Below are 19,610 nucleotides of genomic sequence, written 5' to 3' on the forward strand. Positions count from 1 at the left end.
CAACAGTTTGTTGCGAAAGCTTGAATTTTGTGTGTATGTTTGTGTTTGTTTGTGTGTCTATCGACCTGCCAGCACTTTCGTTTGGTAAGTCACACCATCTGTGTTTTTAGATATATTTTTCCCACATGGAATGTTTCCCTCTATTTTATGTGTGTGTGTGTGTGTGTGTTTTTTTTTTTTTTTTCTTTGTTCTCTACTTTCTTTGATCCTTGTGACTTCTCGCCAATTTTAGTGAGTTTTCACCATCTGCTATCATCGTCTTACTCAGATTTCATCTCGTTTTTTTCCCCTTTTGCGTCCATTTCATCGTTTTCATGATTTTTCACACATATTTGGATGTATTTTTGTGTAATTTTTTGGATGTAATTCTACTTTTATACGTAATTTTTTGTATTTTTTGCACCACTGTGGATCCTTGCTCCTTCCATCTGCATCAGTACAGAAAAGTTTCCTTATCCCTATCCAGATCCCAGTCCCACATACTGTTCCTGCGTTGTTGCTTGGCTCATGAAATCCCCCATAATGGCTTTACCATCAAATCATTCATCTCTGGTTGCCGCCCCTCCTTCCTCAATGACCTCCACCTGTTCAGATTCCGCCAATCCTTAGCCCTTACCAACATAGTCCTGCAAAACCATTTCAACGAAGACCAACCCTCCTTTCAGTACCTTCTCTCCAACCGCAATATTCTCCTGCTATGTAATCCTAAATTCCTGGAACCCATAACACACATTGAAGCTCTCGCCCTGCAGGAACTTGAGCAACATGCACAACGCCACCTCAAAAAGCTCTGCATCCTCCTCACTTCCTACTTCTGCCTTGCAGTACCACTGTCCACCACCTCTACAACAACCTCTGAACCTCCCTCACATCCCCTCATAGCTAACAAACCCTGTCTTGCAGATCTGCTACACTTACCCCACCCTCCAAAACTCTCTCCCACCACCACACAGAACCCAGAACCTAAACAGACCTGCAGCACAGTTGTGAACCTTTCCTCCAGAATCCTTAGACCCACAGAAATATCCGTCCTTTCAAAAGGCCTCGCCTTTTGCCCCACTCCCAAATTCAATCATGCAGGACTTGTTAAAGACCTTCTCTCCTTCTCCTGGTCTCTACAGTGGAAACACTTTTTTCTCCATCAACCTGACCAATCAGCCTCAACCAGAGACCAATACCGAACCTTGCCTAACGCAGCTCACTCCTCTATAAAACCGTGATCCACCCCCACTGCCACAAAACCACCCCCTGTTAACTTTCCAGAATTTCTTAATTTCAAGCCTTGCCTCCCCATCATTCCCCAAATCCCTCAACATGCAAACTAACCTTACATCCACAGAAAGAACTGCAGTCCACCATCTAAAAACTGATCCTGTCCACATAATCCTACCTGCAGAAAAAAGCTCCACAACTGTTATTTTGAACTCCATCAGCTGTCAGATACTTCTGCCTACAAACCCTGCCACAGTGACCTCATTCCAGTATTCCAGCACTGCTCGAATCCTTAGGCCCATCCCAGAACCTCTCCCCAGAGTCCACCTCTCTCTGCTTACCCCTAACACTCCCTGAATGCCTACCTTCTACATGCTTCCTGAAGTCCATAAACCCAACCACCCAGGATGCCCCATTGTGGCCGGTTACTGTGCTCCCAATGAGAGACTCCCTGCTCTCATAGACCAACACCTTCAAACTATTACCCGGAATCTACCCTCCTATATAAAGGATACCAACCATTTGCTCCACTGACTCTCCACAGTTCCTGTCCCTTTACCACACAGTGCCCTGCTCGTCACTATGATGCCACCTCCCTGTACACTAATATTCCTAATGCCCATGGTCTTACTGTTATTGAACACTACCTTTCCAAATGCCCTATGGATTCCAAACCAACAATCTCCATCCTAGTCACCATCACCAACTATATCCTCACCAACAATTACTTCTCCTTTGAAGGCATTATCTACAAACAAATCCGGGGTACGGGTATGGGAACCTGCTTGGCACCATCCTATACCAACCTATTCAGTGGCCATCTTGAGGAATCCTTCCTAAACACCCAGAATCCTAAACCCCTCATCTGGTTCAGATTCATTGATGACACCTTTGCTACCTGGATCGAGGGTCCTCAAGAGCCTTTACAACGTCTCCCTCATTTGCTTCACCTGGTTCTACTCAACCCAACAGGCCACCTTCCTAGATGTTGACCTCCACCTCAGAGATGGCTAAATCAGTACCTCCATCCATATCAAACCTACAAACCACTAGCAATACCTCCACTTCAACAGCTGCCACCCATTCCATACCAAGAAGTCCCTTTCATACAGCCTAGCCACCCGTGGTCATCACATCTGCAGTGATGAGTAGTCCCTCTCAGAATATACTGAGGGTCTCACTGAAGCGTTGTAACTCAATACCATCCAGGACTGGAGCAACTGTATTACATTCTTTGCCAGGGTTTTGATTACCTCTGGTTTGCCATGAAATGAGGAATGTCCTGCCCACAATCCTTCCCACCCCTCCTATAGTAGTATTCCGCCATCCACTGAACCTATGCAGTATACTCGTCCATCCTCACACAACCCCTGCTCCCAAACCCTTACCTCATGGCTCATACCCCTGTAATACAACTAAATGCAAGACCTGTACCATACATCCTCGTACCACCACCTACTCTAGTCTGGTCAACATCGCCTATCCATTCAAAGGCAGGGCTACCTGTGAAATCCATGATTTACAAGCTAAGCTGCAACCACTGTGCTGCATTCTATGTAGGCATGACAACCAACAAGCTTTCTGTCTGCATGAATGGCCACCAACAAACTGTGGCCAAGAAACAACTTGACCACCCTGTTGCTGAAGACACTGCCAAACATGGTATCCCTCATTTAAATGACTGTTTCACAGTCTGTGCCACATGGATCCTTCCCGCCAACAGCAGCTTTTCTGAATTGCGCAGGTGGGAACTTTCCCTGCAATACATCCTACATTCCTGTAACCCCCCTGGCCTCAACTTTTGTTAGTCACTGTCCTCACCCATCCAACCCCCTCCCTGTTCCCATTCCAGCAGTACACAGTCATCATTTCACTGCCACACCCAGTCTTTTAATTTCTTTTCATTTCTCTCCTTTCTGCTGCTTATCCCTACTCCTCCTTTTCTCTTCTGCTCTCAGTCTAAACTGCAGCACTTCGCTGTCCACCATGACCACCATACTATCCCTCTCTCTACCCACACCAGCCTCCTCCTTATCCCCACCCAGACACCACTCCCATCACGCACTGGTGCTGCTGCTCGCAGTGTGGTTTCAATTGCTTGAGACTGCAGATGTGTGTGCAAGTTGCGTTTGTGTGTGTGTGTCTCTATTGTTGGCAAAGGCCTTAATGGCTAAAAGATATAATTGTGTGAATCTTTTTGTTGTGGCTATCGTGACTCAGCATCTCCACTATATGGTGAGTAGCAACTTTCCTTCTCTAATATTGTAGTAAGGACCAAATGTTTTTTACTGATGGCTACATTCTCTACCAAGAGACTTAATAGGGTGGGCATCTTCAGAATCTTACAGAGACCACCAAAACTAGGCAATAGTTTTGCAACATCTCTATTGGTGCCCCTGCTATGAGCACAAAAATTTTTAATATGGACTAGCTTGCAAACACTACCGCCATTGTGTCTGCAAGCTCTCACCTATATGTGAGCCTGATGATGTTAACTGCCTTGCTCCAGTTCTTTCTAACAGTCTTAGCATTGATTTTCTCTGGTAAGAGGTCACTGATCGTCCAAAAATTGGAAATTGGGTAATATATTGGGTATGCCAGCATTAACTTAACGGGGTAAGTTAAGCCAGCTAATGGACTCATACCAGCTAGCCTGAGAGTGGCTACCTAGTGTGGATTTGAGACTGCGATTAACACACTCCGCAAAAGACAGCTGGGGATAGCATGGAATGGTGGTAATATGTTATATGGCATTACCAAAACACAATTTTCTAAATTCTCTAGATATGAAAGTCAGAGCATTATTGCTGACAAATGCCTTTGGGGGGCCAAAGTAAGTAAATATATAGCTGAGATGCTGAATCATTAGAGCCACTGCCATTTCCCTTCTTGGGACCAACCAGATGAAGCAGGTGATGCATCCACCACACATAATATATGTTTATTGCCACTCTTCATATGTGTAAGCAGTCCTAAGTAGTCTCTGAACAATTTATCCATTGACATGTCTTCCAGAGTCCAGCAAGCCTTGACAAACATTGATATTAGGCTTCAGTGAACAAAATTCGTAGCACCGCTGGACCAATTTCCTAACATTAGAATTCAGAGATGGCCACCTCAGGTGTTCCTTAATTTTCTTAATGGTCTTATAGGTCCCCAAATAGCCACCACATACAGAATTGTGAAAATACCTAACTTTCCATCATAGTGGCTTCTATAACATAGAATTCCCTTGTTAATCTGATACTGAGATACCTCCTTCCCACGAAGGAGCTGCTGTGTAACATCATTGATTGTCAAAGCCCATTCCTGCTGCTTCTCCAAGTTTCTGAACAGTGTGGGAATCTCTGTGAGTACAGCTGGACAGACATGGTAATCCTCATCGGACTGCACTGTCTCAGGTGGCTCCTGAGGGTCACCAGATGTTGGGCCCTATGCATCTGCCAACCGATAGTCAGGACCCATTACATGCTTCACGACAAACCAGAAAGCTGAAACCCAGACTGCCCATGGGGCTATACTACCAGTCTTCCAGAGCCTTGCCAATACCTGGCATAGCAGCTGATTGTCAGTTTCCAGTGGGAAATGAAGGTGTTCAAATGAAACTTAAACTCCTCCAAACCAAATAGCATCATGAAATCCTCTAGTTCAGGCATGGAGTATTTAACCTTTCTTGCCAACAGAGCCCTCAAGTCATAGGTGACTGACCTATGGTCCACATCAAATTCCGTGACAAAGCTGGAGCCACTCTGCAATTGAAAGCATCCATCTGGAGGATAAACTGACACTGAATATCAGGTATCGCTAACAAGGGGGCATTGCCAAGCTCTTACTTCAAAGGGTCAAAGGCAGACTGTTGGCTATGAGAGCACTTGAGTGGGTCTCTCTTACAACACATTCAGTTCAAGGGAGTGGCTAATTGGGCAAAATATGACACAAACTTCCAAAAAGCTTCACCATGCCGACAACCTGGGCAATTCCCTTCTGATCCTGAGGTGGCTGAAAGGCAGCCAAAAACTATAAATAGTCTTAGTGTGGCCTTGGTCAATTGTGACACCATTGGCTGAAACCAGGTGACCTAAATAATATACCTCAGAACAGCCTAGCAGGTTTGACTGTTAAACCTGCCTCCTTGAAATAGGTTAACACCTGCTTCAGATGCTGAAGGCGTTCAGTCAAAGGTCTTGCTGTAAATAACCACATCATCCATTTAATTATAAACACAGTGAAATTTCAGCTCCCCAAAAATGTTATCCAGAAAATGTGTTAAGACTGCTGCACCAGTCAGTAACCTGAAAGGAACTCTGATGAACTCATACAAGTTCCATTCTGTGCAGAAAGCTATCACTGGTTTTGACTCTTCAGCTAGATGTATTTGATGCTAAGCCTACTTCATGTCCAAAACAGTGAAGTATCATGCTCCTGTAAACCAAGTGAAGCCCTTTGGAAGGTTGTGCAACAGAACTGACCCTAAGACCACCTTCTCATTTAAAATTCTGTAGTTGACAATGGGCCTATACTCTTTGCCACTGGCCTTGGGGACTAAAAACATGGTTGAGATATATGGAGAAGTAAATGGTCTAATCTCACCTTCCAAGAGCAACTTTTCAACAATTCTCCTCAACTCTCGCATCTCGGGTGGTGAGAAGCATCACACCAAAATCTGATCGGTGAGTTGGATTCAATACTTTATTCTGTGTTGCTCCTAACCAGTCAGTTGAAACATCCAGAAATTCGTCTAACAACTCAGGTAACTGCTGTGTTTCATTCTACCCCAAATGTCTGACATCAAATTGAAACTCCCCAGAATTCACATGATTGACTGCAAAACATTCAACATGACATGCATAATTGAAACCCCTCAGTTGCATAAAACTTGATGAACTTATTCCCTGAATAGTCCAAAACACAACCTGTTCAGTGTATGAAATCACTACCAACAGTAAATAAACAGACAGTTGTTCAGAAACAAGGAGTTTAGCAGGCCATAAAAATTCCTGAACTCTCAAAAACAAAACTCACACCTCCCCTAACAAGGGCAACTATTGGCCATTAACATAAGAATCAGTTTGTTCAGTGACTTCAGACTTGTAAACTGACAAATATGCTTATTCTCAGAATATGAAGTGTAATTAATCAGAGAAATACCTCTGCCAGAATCCAGCAATCCACAGATCGATTAATGGTTGATGGTGGCACAAATAAATGGAATGGAGGGCTCACTGGCTCCTCGTAACTTAATTGCACCCCACTGGCAGCCAGCCTCCGCACCTCCCCCAAACCCGTCTCCAACACTGTCACTTGCCATCACGTTCCCCATCTCCCTCCAGACATTTCCAGCAAAATGTCCTGGTTTTTTACACCTAAAACAATATCTGCCAACCCACTGAGGTCCTCTTCTCTTTCCATGATGCTGAGGAGAAGCATTGATCAGCGAAATTAATACTCTCTATAACTCATCACCACTCCATGAAATATTCCCAGACCCTTGAGTACTGTCTGGCCATGTCTCCTCATCCGCAGCTTCTACCCTTAGCAAGAGATCAACTCCGCATTGAAGTTCCTTAATATTTTATTGCATTACTCCGATCTCTGCCCTTTGCTTAGCATCCGTGAAAATCCTATGCAAATCCTGGACTGTTCTATTCAGATGGTTGAGATGAGCCTGCACTTGGAATAAAGGAGAGTGCGAAGGACTAGAACCCTGAAGCAAGTCAGTATTCTTCAGCAGACTGGTGAGAAACTCATTACGAACAAGTATGGCCCAACCTACCTTACTGACAGTAGTGAGGCTCAGTTGCAGTGGCGAATTGAGAGTGCAACAGAGACACTGCGCCAATTCATTAACACTGCCTTCAATTGCCTGGCCATGAATATTTAATTAGTGTGGTAGCTGTTCCTTCTGTAAAATGCCTGATCCTCAGTACATCTGTGGTTTCCACTGCTGAAGACAGAAACAGAGAAAAGGGGGAAAAAGGAATGGTGAGGCTACAATTTTATTGTTAAATGTCCTTTCTGGAAACACAGTACACCCCACACCCACAACCAGGCTCTACTACCGATGAAATTGTGCTGGTAGCAAAGAACTGGAAGTGCTTAGGTACTAGAAGATGAAAATGTTTGTATCAGAAAAGACTTTTCTTTAGGGTCCAAACACCTAATTTTATTATTAACAGTGCATTAAACAATTATAAAAATTTCAGCAATACCAATTTACAGCAAACTCAAAAGATACCTCACACACTAAATTCCCTGAATTATACAAAAACCCAATTTTAGAGCAATTTCCAGTTTGGTAGTAAATTCTGGGACTTTGTTATGAATAATTTGACACTTTACTAATAAAATTTTGACAGTGAAATTGTCTTTAGTCCAAACGGGGTCTGATTTTGCTATCTGCTTGTTGTCTGGTGAGTATTCAATAGAGTATCTCAAACTACTGCCTAACCCATATGGGCTTCATCAGCACTTTTCTACCAGAGTAGCTGCTTCCTTTATGTCATCCCTGATATTTCAGGAGAAATCCTACAATTCCCCACCCAAGAATGCAGGCCCAAAAATCTGCAGCCACAGCTATCACAGAGTCAATGAAGCTTTAGTTAATACCTCCACTCAGCTCCAGAGCAAAGGACTCTTGCTGTAAACTGCATACTCTGCAATCACCCCCTATGCAAGTCCAGCAGCCTTCACCACTTCCACAAGACACCTGTATGAACTGAGGAAAGCCTCAGAGCCCATGCAACAGGTGTTGCTGATGCAGAGGAGAGCCACAACTTGTGGACGACTGTTCACTTGATAGCTGCAGGTAATGCCTCCTCTACATCTCAGATGAGGCCCCACAGTATTGATGATGAGTGAACTCTGGCTTTCTTTGTGGCTCCATAACACATCTAACGTTGGAGCTCTCGATAAATAGCAAACCCCTGCCCCCATGTGCCTTCTTAGATGCTGCCTGTTCACTCACAGGGCTAACAGGTGAAGCCAGGCAAGGAGTCTCCACATTGGCCCTCCACCTCGAGTAATACGGACATGTTATCAACTGCACCATGTTGTGAGGTCAGATCCACTGTGTCAGGTACACTAGGAGGTGCCTCAGCAGCAAAGCCAATGGGTGAGACAAGCAACACCTGACGTATCCTGTGGAATGAACAAGATATTCATTCTGTCACTGGCACACCTCAAGTCAGCAGCCTGAAGACAGTTGATCATAGCCAAAAACACATTCAAATGACCGCAAATTGTGGCAGCTCCTTCAATGTCTATATACAGCATGCAAACATCATACCCATCCTAACTGAAGAAGTAAACTATAAAAGCAGACAGGAACCTAGACATGCAACTTGCTACCCGGTTGACATTCAACAATGGATGCTGATGCCTTAATGACCTGTATAGCTCATTGTTCAGAAGAAATGACAACTGTCCTACAGACTGCCTGCCTCTACACTTTACAATTCAAGATGTGAAATAGAAAAGTATGTTACATTTATTTACGCTCAGGGTCAACTACCAGAGCCTGCACCATTCATCAATTCTCTGCCTTAAAGAGCATCTGATGCTTTCTACTAGATTGCTTGTATATATATTGTAAACAGCAACGGTCCTGTCACGCTTCCCTGTGGTACTCCGGATATTACCTCTACATCTATCAATTTTGTACTGTTAAGAGCAATGTGTTGAGCTCTGGCTGCAAGAAAGTTTTGAATCCAGTCACAAATCTGCTCCAATACTCCGTAAGCTCATATTTTTTTCATTAAACTGCAATACAGGATGGTTTCAGATGCATCACTGAAATCAAGGAACGTGATGTCGGCCTGAGCGCTGTTGTCCACTGCCCTGTGGGTCTCATGGAGGAACAGAGCAAGCTCAGTTTTGCAGGATCTCTGTTTGCAAAATCCATGTTGATTTTTGTAGTAGAGATGTTCATTTTCCAAAAACTTCATAATTCTTGAGCATAAAACATGTTCCCTAATTCTACAACAGATTTATGTCTACGATATAGGTTTATAATTGTGTGCATCTGTCTTATAGCCTTTCTTAAAAATGGGAATGCTCTGCACTTTTTTCCAGTCATTAGGTACCTTTCATTGCTCAAGCAATCTATGATAAATTACTGCTAGAAAGAGAGCAAGTTCTTTCACATAATTTTTATAGAATATCTGCCATTTTGATGTTGGTACGACGTTTGAAAGGAGGGACAGTGTTACGATCTCCCATGGTGAGACAACTTCTCTGTTATCTTCTGTTTCGGTGCCATTGTGGTCACTGAGAGAATAAATAGATGGTTTTGACCCACTTACTGATTTTATATATGACCAAAATCTCTTAGGGTTTTTACTCGGGCCGGTTGAAAACATCTTACTTTCGAAAAAATTGAATGCTTCTATCATTGCTCTCCTTACGCTCATTTTCACTTCATTCAGCTTTTGTTTGTCACATAGGCTTTTACTTCTCTTGTATCGGAGATGAAGTGCTTTTTGTTTATATAGTGCTTTCTAAAATGGCTACTAAACCATGGTGGATCTTTCCCCTCCCTTAAAACCTTTGATAAGTTCAGGTCTGTTTGTTGCCAGAAGGTCTAAGGCATTACCCTCATGAGTTGATTCTCGAGCTATCTGCTCAAGGTAATTTTTGGACAAGACATCTAGAACACTGCCACAAGAGTCCCTGTCTCTGGCACCAGTTTTGATGGCACAACACTCACAATCTATACCTGACAATTTGAAGTCACCCCCTATTACAATGGCATGATCAGGAAAGTTACTAATGATATTCTGCAAGCTAGATACATAACTTAGTGCTCCGTATGTGTGACATATGACAGTTGGAGCCTGAGTTATGTGTATAAATTGTTTTACAGTATAAGTGGCTTTTGATGTAGAAAATCACATCTCAACAAGACACAATACATACTGAAAGTGGAAAGCGTATTTTACTGTCGACTATTTTACATAATGATACTGAATATGTGACTGAAACTAGTATGAAACAGAAATCAGACAAATATACGAAATTAATCACTGTCTTCAACATGCAAGTCCTGTACATAACCTGTTGGTACAGTTTCATAATCTTGAGTTGAGTTTGCATTGCTTAGTGACAGTGCTGTAAGTATCATCCTACTCTGCCACATTACAAGCCTATATATGTAAATTAATCACAGATTATTAACTTAGCAGAATTTGTGACACCTTCTACAATAGCTTGCAAAAATTGATTGTTGACTATAATGTTTGTGATTGAAAAGCAATGATTAGTTTTAATTAAAGTCATTTAATGAGCAGTTGACCCAAGTAGCCATAATTTTTGTGAATTTTAGAGGAAAGGATCCCTGTTCCAAATGCAGCTTTTGAGCCAGTGCCTTTAAGAGATCTTCTCGATCCAAGCATGTCCTTCTGGGTCCATCACGGAAGGCACATATTGAAGCAAGGCCGGACGAAATGGTGGAATCCAAAGCAAAAGTCAGAGGATGAGGTTGTATGTTGAATCTATTTGTTCCTAATAAGTAGTGATAATGGAAATGTATTCACGATGCACAAAATTTTTGGAAGTCTAAGAACAGATCGTTTTGATGCAAGGTAAGAAAAAGCAGTATTTCTGGAGGTAAGGTATTTCTGTAGTAGTTAAGAAAGAGAAAGAAGATGGCAAAATATGAGAGGTAGAAAGGTGTAGAACTAAGCAAAGGGAATGTGAGTCTCCTGGAGCTCTGTGGAAAAGAGAAACAAATACATCATCTACTGCAACTTAGTGTGAAAGGAGGTGCACAAGATGCTTATGAGACTGGTGGAAAATGGGAAAGAATGATGTTGGTTTTAAGTATCACAAAAGAAATAACAGTAGTAGTACTTGAATTTATATGCTCTCTGCCCAATACATTAACTTCTTAATAGTTTTTGTTGGTGACAATAAAAATCGGTTTCAGGTGAACTGTGATTTACACAGTCACAATACAAGACATAAAAATAATTTTCATGTATACTTTGCCCCTTGTCTAGGTTTCAGAAAGTGGGGTTATACTGTGGTGGGATGGTATCTTACAAACTCTTGTCTAGCATAAAGCACGAAATTGTGGTTCTCTACCGCTTCAAGAGAAAATTAAAAACCTGCTTCATTAGCCACTCTTTTTACAAATTATCTAATTACCTGCAGTCAAGGAAGGAAAAATTCTGTTAACTACATGGCAAGTAACAGCATTTGTAGGAATGGACTGCTAATAGCACTCAGCAATTGCAGACATAGGAAAATATTTTTTTGAACAATACCATTGTAATCAAATCATTTTAAACTACTAATATCAGATTAAAACTAGTAACTGTATATGGCAAAACTGAGAAGGCAGTAGCTGTCTTCAAAAAAGCTACTTTACTCAATTTAGCCAGCATAAGCACAAATAACAAGAGTCTGTTGTTATTACCACGTACAGGTGAAGTTCCTATGATTTGTCCATGTATACCTTGATATGTTCCACAGTCAACATGTTAAGCATGTTGAAATCTAGTTGTAACACTTCATTCTCAACTTCTCCTTGTCAAATAATAGTCTTGATTTGCAGATCATGAATTGGGTCCACTCCATTAAAATCTATATCTTCAACAGACTCTGATTGTTCATTAAGACCTTTGCCCTCTTTAATAATACCATAATGTATCTACAGTGCAACCCCTATTTTATGTCCTCTTGTGGTCCAGACTTCAAAAACACAAAATTGAGAAAAATGGAGAATCAAGGAAAATGTTAACACTCCCCAAAATATGAGCAAAAACACATGTAATAGGTGTATATAATTAAATTACTCTACAATACTTTGTATAAAATCTGTCTAACTGGAGTAAATTAAATGTACTATACAGTGTTTATGCAATAATTTGTTGTAATTATTTCATCAGTTTTTAAAAAATCACATATGTGTAACAGCAAGTAAAAATTCATCAAAAGTAAAACGTAAAAACGTCATCAGAAAATTCAAATTGAATTGTACAAGGTAATCAAACCATTTTCCAACGTGTTACAACCACAAATTATACATTCGAAACACATGTTTTTGAGAGATCATCCTTTGTGCTCATCCAGAAAAAGCAACATGTTGAATTAAACCAAAAACATCACTGCAGCTAAGTGGTTAACCCATAAGCATAAATGCGGACATCTCTTAACGACATACTTTGTCACCATTGTTGTTATTGTTTAATACTTTTTTTAAAGGCACACTTCATATCCTCACCACCGGTAAAGTATTATTTTTGGCCTGATGGGAGAAACAGAGGCATGAAAAAATGAGTTTAGTTCCCCAACTGATGTTACAAGCTTTTTAGAAGTCACCTCCACGAATTTCTACACACTGTGTAAAATGTAAATTTGAAAGAAAGCTCAAGTGCAACAGTTTTGCTTCATGCCCTCTATCACTGCTCCAAATCTTTACAATCTACAGTGTGTGGTGTGTATAGTGCAAAGTATGTACATGATTAGTGTATGTAACTGTTGCAACTGTATCATGTCAGATTTGAACACAAAAGTCTTTAAAATGTTCTATCACAAAACCCTTCATCTATTTGTGTGTGAAATCTCTGTCGTAGCACATCATCTGCACAAAAAGTATGTTTTCAGCACTTCACAAAATGCTTTCACCCCTATGTAGCAACCCTGTTGCTGAAGGGCCACTCCCCCTCTCCACACATCCTGTATGCAAGCTCATTTTACATGTGTTAGTGTGGCGTGGTGGCTGCGCTGGCTGTTGGGTGACTTAACAACTTGCCAGACAATAAGAGTTCACAAGCTGGAAATGGGAATGTTTCCTCTGTTAGGAACAAGCATATTCTTTGAGGATCAGTATCTGAATTTAAAAGGTTGACAATTGATATTGTTTCTGAATAAACTACATCAAAAATACATGCAAAAATTTCAGACTGAGATATAAGTGGCACAAGAAAAGGCAGCAGTGGGCTCCTCCATCATGTATTGGCTAATTCCAGAACACTTTGCATTGACTGCCTCGCTTTTCCATTAGCATTTCAACCTCACAGTAGTTGTATCATAATTGCACAGTGAAGCTAAATGTTACAAGTTGTGTTGGCAACACAGATTGTAGATTATGTCAGCATTTACTTTCTCCGCTCTCCACAATGGCCTAAAGTATTCCCTTAACTTCGCCACCACCCATGATGTGAACAATATGTCTTTTGTGCCACATATAATTTGTTCAGTCACATCAAATGTCAATAGGAAGAAAACGTGATGGAGTCAAGCAAGACATCAAGTAAGAACTTAGAATCGAGGTGAACCCTACTAGGAAGAAATGTAAACTTGGGGAATTTTTAGCATTGATCTTACGGTTTTGCACAGGGGCTAGGAATTTATAGTGTATAATCACAAAAACATTAGTTAGAGAATGTAAAATCGAAGTTCCACTGTAATTGCTCCACACAACCTTTTGTATAAGTCATAGTGTCCTCTAGGCACCATTGGAGACAGTCAAACCTAGTATTTACTTAACTTTGAAACTGGTCCATCCGACTTACAAATTTATTAAAGTGTTGTTGGAGATGTTCAGTTGATGACAACATTAGGATCAATAGTTCTTCATCATTAACAACTGTCACGACTAACCATTATTAATGTCACAATCAATAAAAAGAATTAATCCAACAAAGCACTGAATCTTGCACCCATATATTACTCGCCATACATCAGTCAGATTTTTTTTTTTTTTTTTTTTTTTTTCCACGCTCAGTCATATAAATCAAATAATATGCCAGCATGACATGTAGTAGCAGCAGCTGACATGGTGCGTAGAGGCAAACAGAAAGCTGTTGGACTGTGGACTGCACTGTGTAGAGCTTGCCGTGAGATAAAACTGAACTTCCAGCTTACACAAGTGTCAATATGAATTAGGAGAAAATTGGCACTCTTGTTGTGGTGTTCAGTTACTATAAATTTTTCTTTCCATTTGACTGTTCTCTGCTTTTGGACAGCATTTAAATTTTTGTCAGTTCCATGAATTCCATCAGCAGAACTGTAGAAAATTTTAGCCTTGGAAAATAGCTACTTTCCCCAAATGTAATGCTATCTTCTCTCTTCTTTCCTTGTTTCTTCAGTCTTTCTTCTATGGTGCACTGTGTGCATTTTAAAGGTGAAACAAATTCTCTTTCTGCTATTATCTTTTTATTTCAATATTTTGTTGGTATTGGCTTGTTAAATTATTCTCTCCTCGACTTTACTTCTTTGAAACATTTATTGCGAAAGCAATAACCAAATTAACTTGGAACTACTGTTGTTCAATCTTGTATATAGCCATTGCTAACAATGAGAGGTCCCCAGCAGTGTGATTGACTTTTTGACACTGTCTATACGGTGATGTGGGTTACAATACCAGGTATCACATACTGCACCTGATCACCCTGGCTGGCTCTTGTTTGTGAGTAATTGATGAAAAAAAATTCAGATGTTTTTTAATACTCAGTTGCACTACAAAACTGCGTATTGTTGTCTGGTTGTGTGATACAATGGATAGGATAACAGCTTCAGGGCAAGAGATTGAGAGTTTGAGTCATATCAGGTGCACAATTTTTTTTCTATCAAAGTAACTTAGATGATTATTTTTATTTAACTAATTGGTTTAAAAGTAATTTTTTAGTTCTATTCCTTTGTCACATCATTTTAATCACCATATGAACTTTTTCATTTGTTTCATTTTTCTGTATGTCTTTCTTTTTCCAATCAGAATTTTTGTAAATATGAATTTAATTATATTTTTCTATTATTTAGAAAACAAAAGTTGAAATAATTTATTTATCTTTGTGCAGCAGTGTGAAAAATGTATTTTTGTTACCAGATGTGCAATTTTTTTGCATGGTAATCAAGGTACAGACATTTAAAGCATAAACAAAATACCTGTTGCACTATTGATGAAATAATGCAGATGAAAATTTAAATGAAAGATAGGTTTGTAAGTGAAACAAAATTTAAGCAAAGTGAGAAATAGGGATAATGAACACCATAATATGGATGAAAAACCTGGGTGATACAATAAAAGAAATTAAATCGAAATTAGTACATAAAGTTAATTAAAAACACTTGAACAAAGATTTCAAGTGGAGAAAGAATGATAGGAAGAAAAATGAGAACAAATGAAGAAGTTGATATTATGATTAAAAATAATGAGAGAAAGGAATAGAATTAAGAAATTATATTTAAATCAATTAATTGAATAAAATTGATGATCAAAATCATGTCAACAAAGACATAAAACTAAAAAAATAATAAATAAAAATTGAAACTTACCACACTCGAGGGGATTTGAAATTACAACCTCCTGCATGCAAAGCTAGTAACCTTTCCATTATGCCCCACAACCTGACTCTGTCGGAACTTATATAATGCTATTGGGTGCCACACAAAATTCAGATTTTTTTTTTTCGTGAATTGTTCCACAGTGAGAGCTCACCAGGGTGAATGACTGCAGTGTGTAATACACGGGATTGTAACCTACATCACCGTCTAGATAGTTTCACAAAGTAAATCGAACTGCTGGGGACCTCTCCTTGTAAGTACTATACCCTCCCCCCATGACTTTATTTCAAGTAACCAAATCTCGGTCTTTAACACTACTTATTCAGTTCTACTTAACAGTAGAATCGATTTTCTTAAACCAATACACTGCTCTATATTTGTTTTTCAGACTTCCAGAGCAGAATTTTTGTTGAACAGCCACTGCTTGCAAGGCTCCATCTTATTACTTCAGAATTATAACCTCCAGTTTAAAGGTTTACTTCTTAAATTGTATTTTGAACTACATTTCCAAATTGAACTCAATTAATGCCTACATTCTGAAACCTTGCTCAGTTGCTAGATTTACATTTGACTTTGTTTTGTTGTACCAGTGATTGCAAAGATTAACTTCACAAATAACATTCACTGCTTATCAACATGAAGTATATATGAGCTCTGTGTAGCACGTGAGTTTTTATGAAAGAATACTAATTTAAAAATCACCACATTAAAATTATTTTCCAACAATTGTTTATATCATCACATTGAGAATTACATTCTCTTAGACTATTATTTCAGGCCCTCCAGTTGACCACGTAGCAGTGGCTATCACCCTTGGCCCACACCCATTGTCCAAAAATGAGCACCACCAGATCCATGCCACTGTGACTTGTGAATGTTAATACTTATATATCTTGGTTCTGGAGATGAAAGCCTTTCAAATCACTTTTTTTTCTTTTATGTAAGAAAGATGTTAAGAGTTTTACCCTAATAATGTTTACTCAGTGACATTCTCTCTGGTTGGCATTTTTCTGTTTTACTGAATGAAAAAGCTAGCAGTGAACCCTAAACAATGGTCTCCTTCCTCATGCATCAGTCCTGCATCTCATTCTGTTTAACTTTATGTCCATAACATGCCAGATGCTACCTCTTAGAGAACATGACATTAATATGTCAGAACAATGGTGTTAAGCACAGTGTATGTACATTCACAAGTGACCTCACTGTACTGAATGAGTACTTTTGGAAATAGAGACTCCCACAAAAACTAAATAAAGCAGAGGTCACATTATTCCATCTTCATAACAAATACATGCACAGAAAGTTATATGCCCTGTTTCATGGGATCAGAGGTTCCCATAAATACTTCTGCAAATATTTAGGTGTCACCCTCAATTGGTTCAAATGGCTCTGAGCACTTCTGAGGTCATCAGTCCCCTAAAACTTAGAACTATTTAAACCTAACTAATCTAAGGACATCACACACAGCCATGCCCGAGGAAAGATTTGAACCTGCGACCTTGGCGGTCGCCCGGTTCCAGACTGTAGCACCTAGAACCGCTCGGCCACCCCGGCCGGCTGGTGTCACCCTCAATCGGACACAGTTATTGAAGCAGCACTGTACAAAACCTGCACCAGCCAGAAGCTGCTGGGAAGCAAATGCAAGTATGCTGCACAGTTCTGTAATTTCACTTATTTATGCAGCTATTGAATACTGTTTCCCCACATGGAGAAACAGCACACATAAATGATATATATGTACCTCTGAATGAAGCCAATGATGATGTATACTTGCACTGTCAGATCTCATTTTGTGATAGTGTGTTCTATCCAGCATTTCTCCTCCCGAATTCAGAAGAAAAGCTGCCAAGGTGCGTCTCCAGGCTTTTAAAGTTGGTCTGATAGACTTACATGAAGTGACATGTAGTCCTGTGAACTGGTTGCCAAATTTAAACATTAACCTGTAAATACATTGTGCATGTATGAATGTATGTTCTCAGGTGAGTTCCTCTCCCCCTGGGGTCTGAGTGAGCTGCCCTTCATTTTTAACCTTTCCCGATCTGTTTGTCTGTCCTGCCCAAGGAAGGAACTATTTGCTCAAAAGCCTAGAATTGTGTTTTTACATGCCTGTCAGCAATACTGATATTTCTCCTCCAGAAGACCACCGAGCCTGGCTCCAAATTTTGTGTGTATCTTCTGTAATGTTATAAAATAATAATAATAACAGTGTTTTTAAAAACTTGAATGTGAGGGAAGTGAGATTAATTTATATTGATCTCGTGTCTTCAGTCCAAAGACTGGTTTGATGCATCTGTCCATGCTACTCTAGCTTGTGAAGCCTTTTCCTCTCCAGATACTTACTGCACCCTACATTCCCATAAATGTGCTTACTGTTTTCATCTGTTGGTGTTCCATAACACTTTTTTCCCACCACAGTTCCCTCCATTAGCAAACTGGTTACTGCTTCATGCCTCAGAATGCGTCCTACCAACTGATGCCTTCTTTTAGTAAAGCTCCATGATAAATTTCCACTTCCTCAATTCAGTTCAGTACCTCCATATTCATAATCCAGTCTTCCCATTTAATCTTCAGAATTCTTCTGTAGCACAAAATTTCAAGTTATCCTACTCTGTTCTTGTGTGAACTGGTTATTGTTCACATTTCACTTCAGTTCAAGGCCACACACCAGACAGACAATTTCGGAAAAGACATCCTAACACTCAATTTTACGTTAGATGTTAACAAATTCTATTTTGTATATTTTTTGTGCTATAGTCAGTTTGTGTTTTATATCCTTTCTATTTGAGCCATCATCAGTTACTTTGCTGCCCAAATAGCAAAATTCATCTACTAGTATTAGTGTCTCATTACCTAATCAAATTCCTTCAACATCGCTTGATTTAATTTGGTCACATCCCATTACCATTGCTTTCCTTTTGTTGACATTCATCTTATAATCTCTTTTCAAGGCACTATTCATTCCCTTCAATTGCTCCTCCAAGTTCTTTGCTCTCTCTAGCAGAATTACAATGCAATCAGCAAACTTCAAAGTTTTCATTTCATTGCCCTGAACTTTTAGTCTCTTTCCATATTTGTCCTCAGTTCCCTTTACTGCATGCTCAGTGCACAGACTGTATAATGTAGGGCAAGCAGTTGCAATGCCACGCCACGTGCACTCTTCAGTTCATGTGCAGTCCGATGCAGACAATGTAGGTGACCCATTGGACAGACCGATTGCACATCTTCTTTGCATTCATGACACTGTTGGCTGCAGTGGCTCCTTGAGATTGACCTGTGAAGTATGACCACATATGGTATGGCCTGGCTGTAAGATGATTTGTGCACTACCTGTTTACTTACCCCTGCCCATCAATGCACCTGCCTGCTCTGCTGCTCCCAAGCAGACAAGCTACCTAGAACAGGCTGATACAGGGGACAGGCTACAACCCTGTCTCACTCCCTTCTCAATCACTGCTTCTCCTTCATGTTCTTTTCAGTCTACTTTCTCTACAGGTTATAAATATCTTTCACTCCCTTTATTTTATCCCTGCTACCTTCAAACTTTCAAAGAATGTATTCCAAGCAGCACTGTCAAATGCTGTCTGTAACTCTTCAATGCTATAAATGTAGGTTGGCCTTTCTTTGACCTACCTTCTAAGATAACTCATAGGGTCAGTGTTGCCTACACTTCACTGTAACCCATTTAATGAAAGGTTAACACAGAGCACTTGGTTGTGAACATGCAGGTTTCCTTCAGTTCTGTGCTATTCTCCTTTTATATTATTGAACTTCAGTATCTGACCCTGCAGCCCATAATTACTGATTGAAATTAATTATTTAAATTCTGTGTATGCTGATTTTCAGGACAGAAATTAATTATTTAAATTCTGTCTCTGCTTATTTTCAGGACATATACTTTTTCCTCTGTGACAGCACACTGAGCAAACAGGGTGGAAAGTTCAGAAATGTTGATTGATCAAAGTAATTCATAATTAGCTAGTAAAATTCTTCTTCATTGTTTCCCATGGTTCATGCCAGGATCTTCTTTCTTGCTTTCCTGTAGAATATTGACAAAATATTTGGTTTTGCAGGGGTTCATAGGTTTGATCTTCTTGTGTCAATTCTAATCAAAA

The 19,610-nt window shown here is 40.0% G+C and overlaps 1 protein-coding gene across 1 annotated transcript in view; it reads left to right on the top strand.

The window, feature by feature from the left end:
* Window positions 1-19,610, top strand: part of LOC124796223 (radial spoke head protein 4 homolog A) — a 335,434-nt gene that overhangs the window by 218,190 nt on the left and 97,634 nt on the right. Inside the window, exon 8 of the mRNA XM_047260315.1 lies at window positions 10,532-10,689. Coding sequence (XP_047116271.1) covers window positions 10,532-10,689 — 158 coding nt within the window. The remainder of the gene's footprint in view (window positions 1-10,531; window positions 10,690-19,610) is intronic.

The sequence above is a fragment of the Schistocerca piceifrons genome, chromosome 4 (genome assembly GCF_021461385.2).
Source record: "Schistocerca piceifrons isolate TAMUIC-IGC-003096 chromosome 4, iqSchPice1.1, whole genome shotgun sequence".
Lineage (NCBI taxonomy): Eukaryota > Metazoa > Arthropoda > Insecta > Orthoptera > Acrididae > Schistocerca > Schistocerca piceifrons.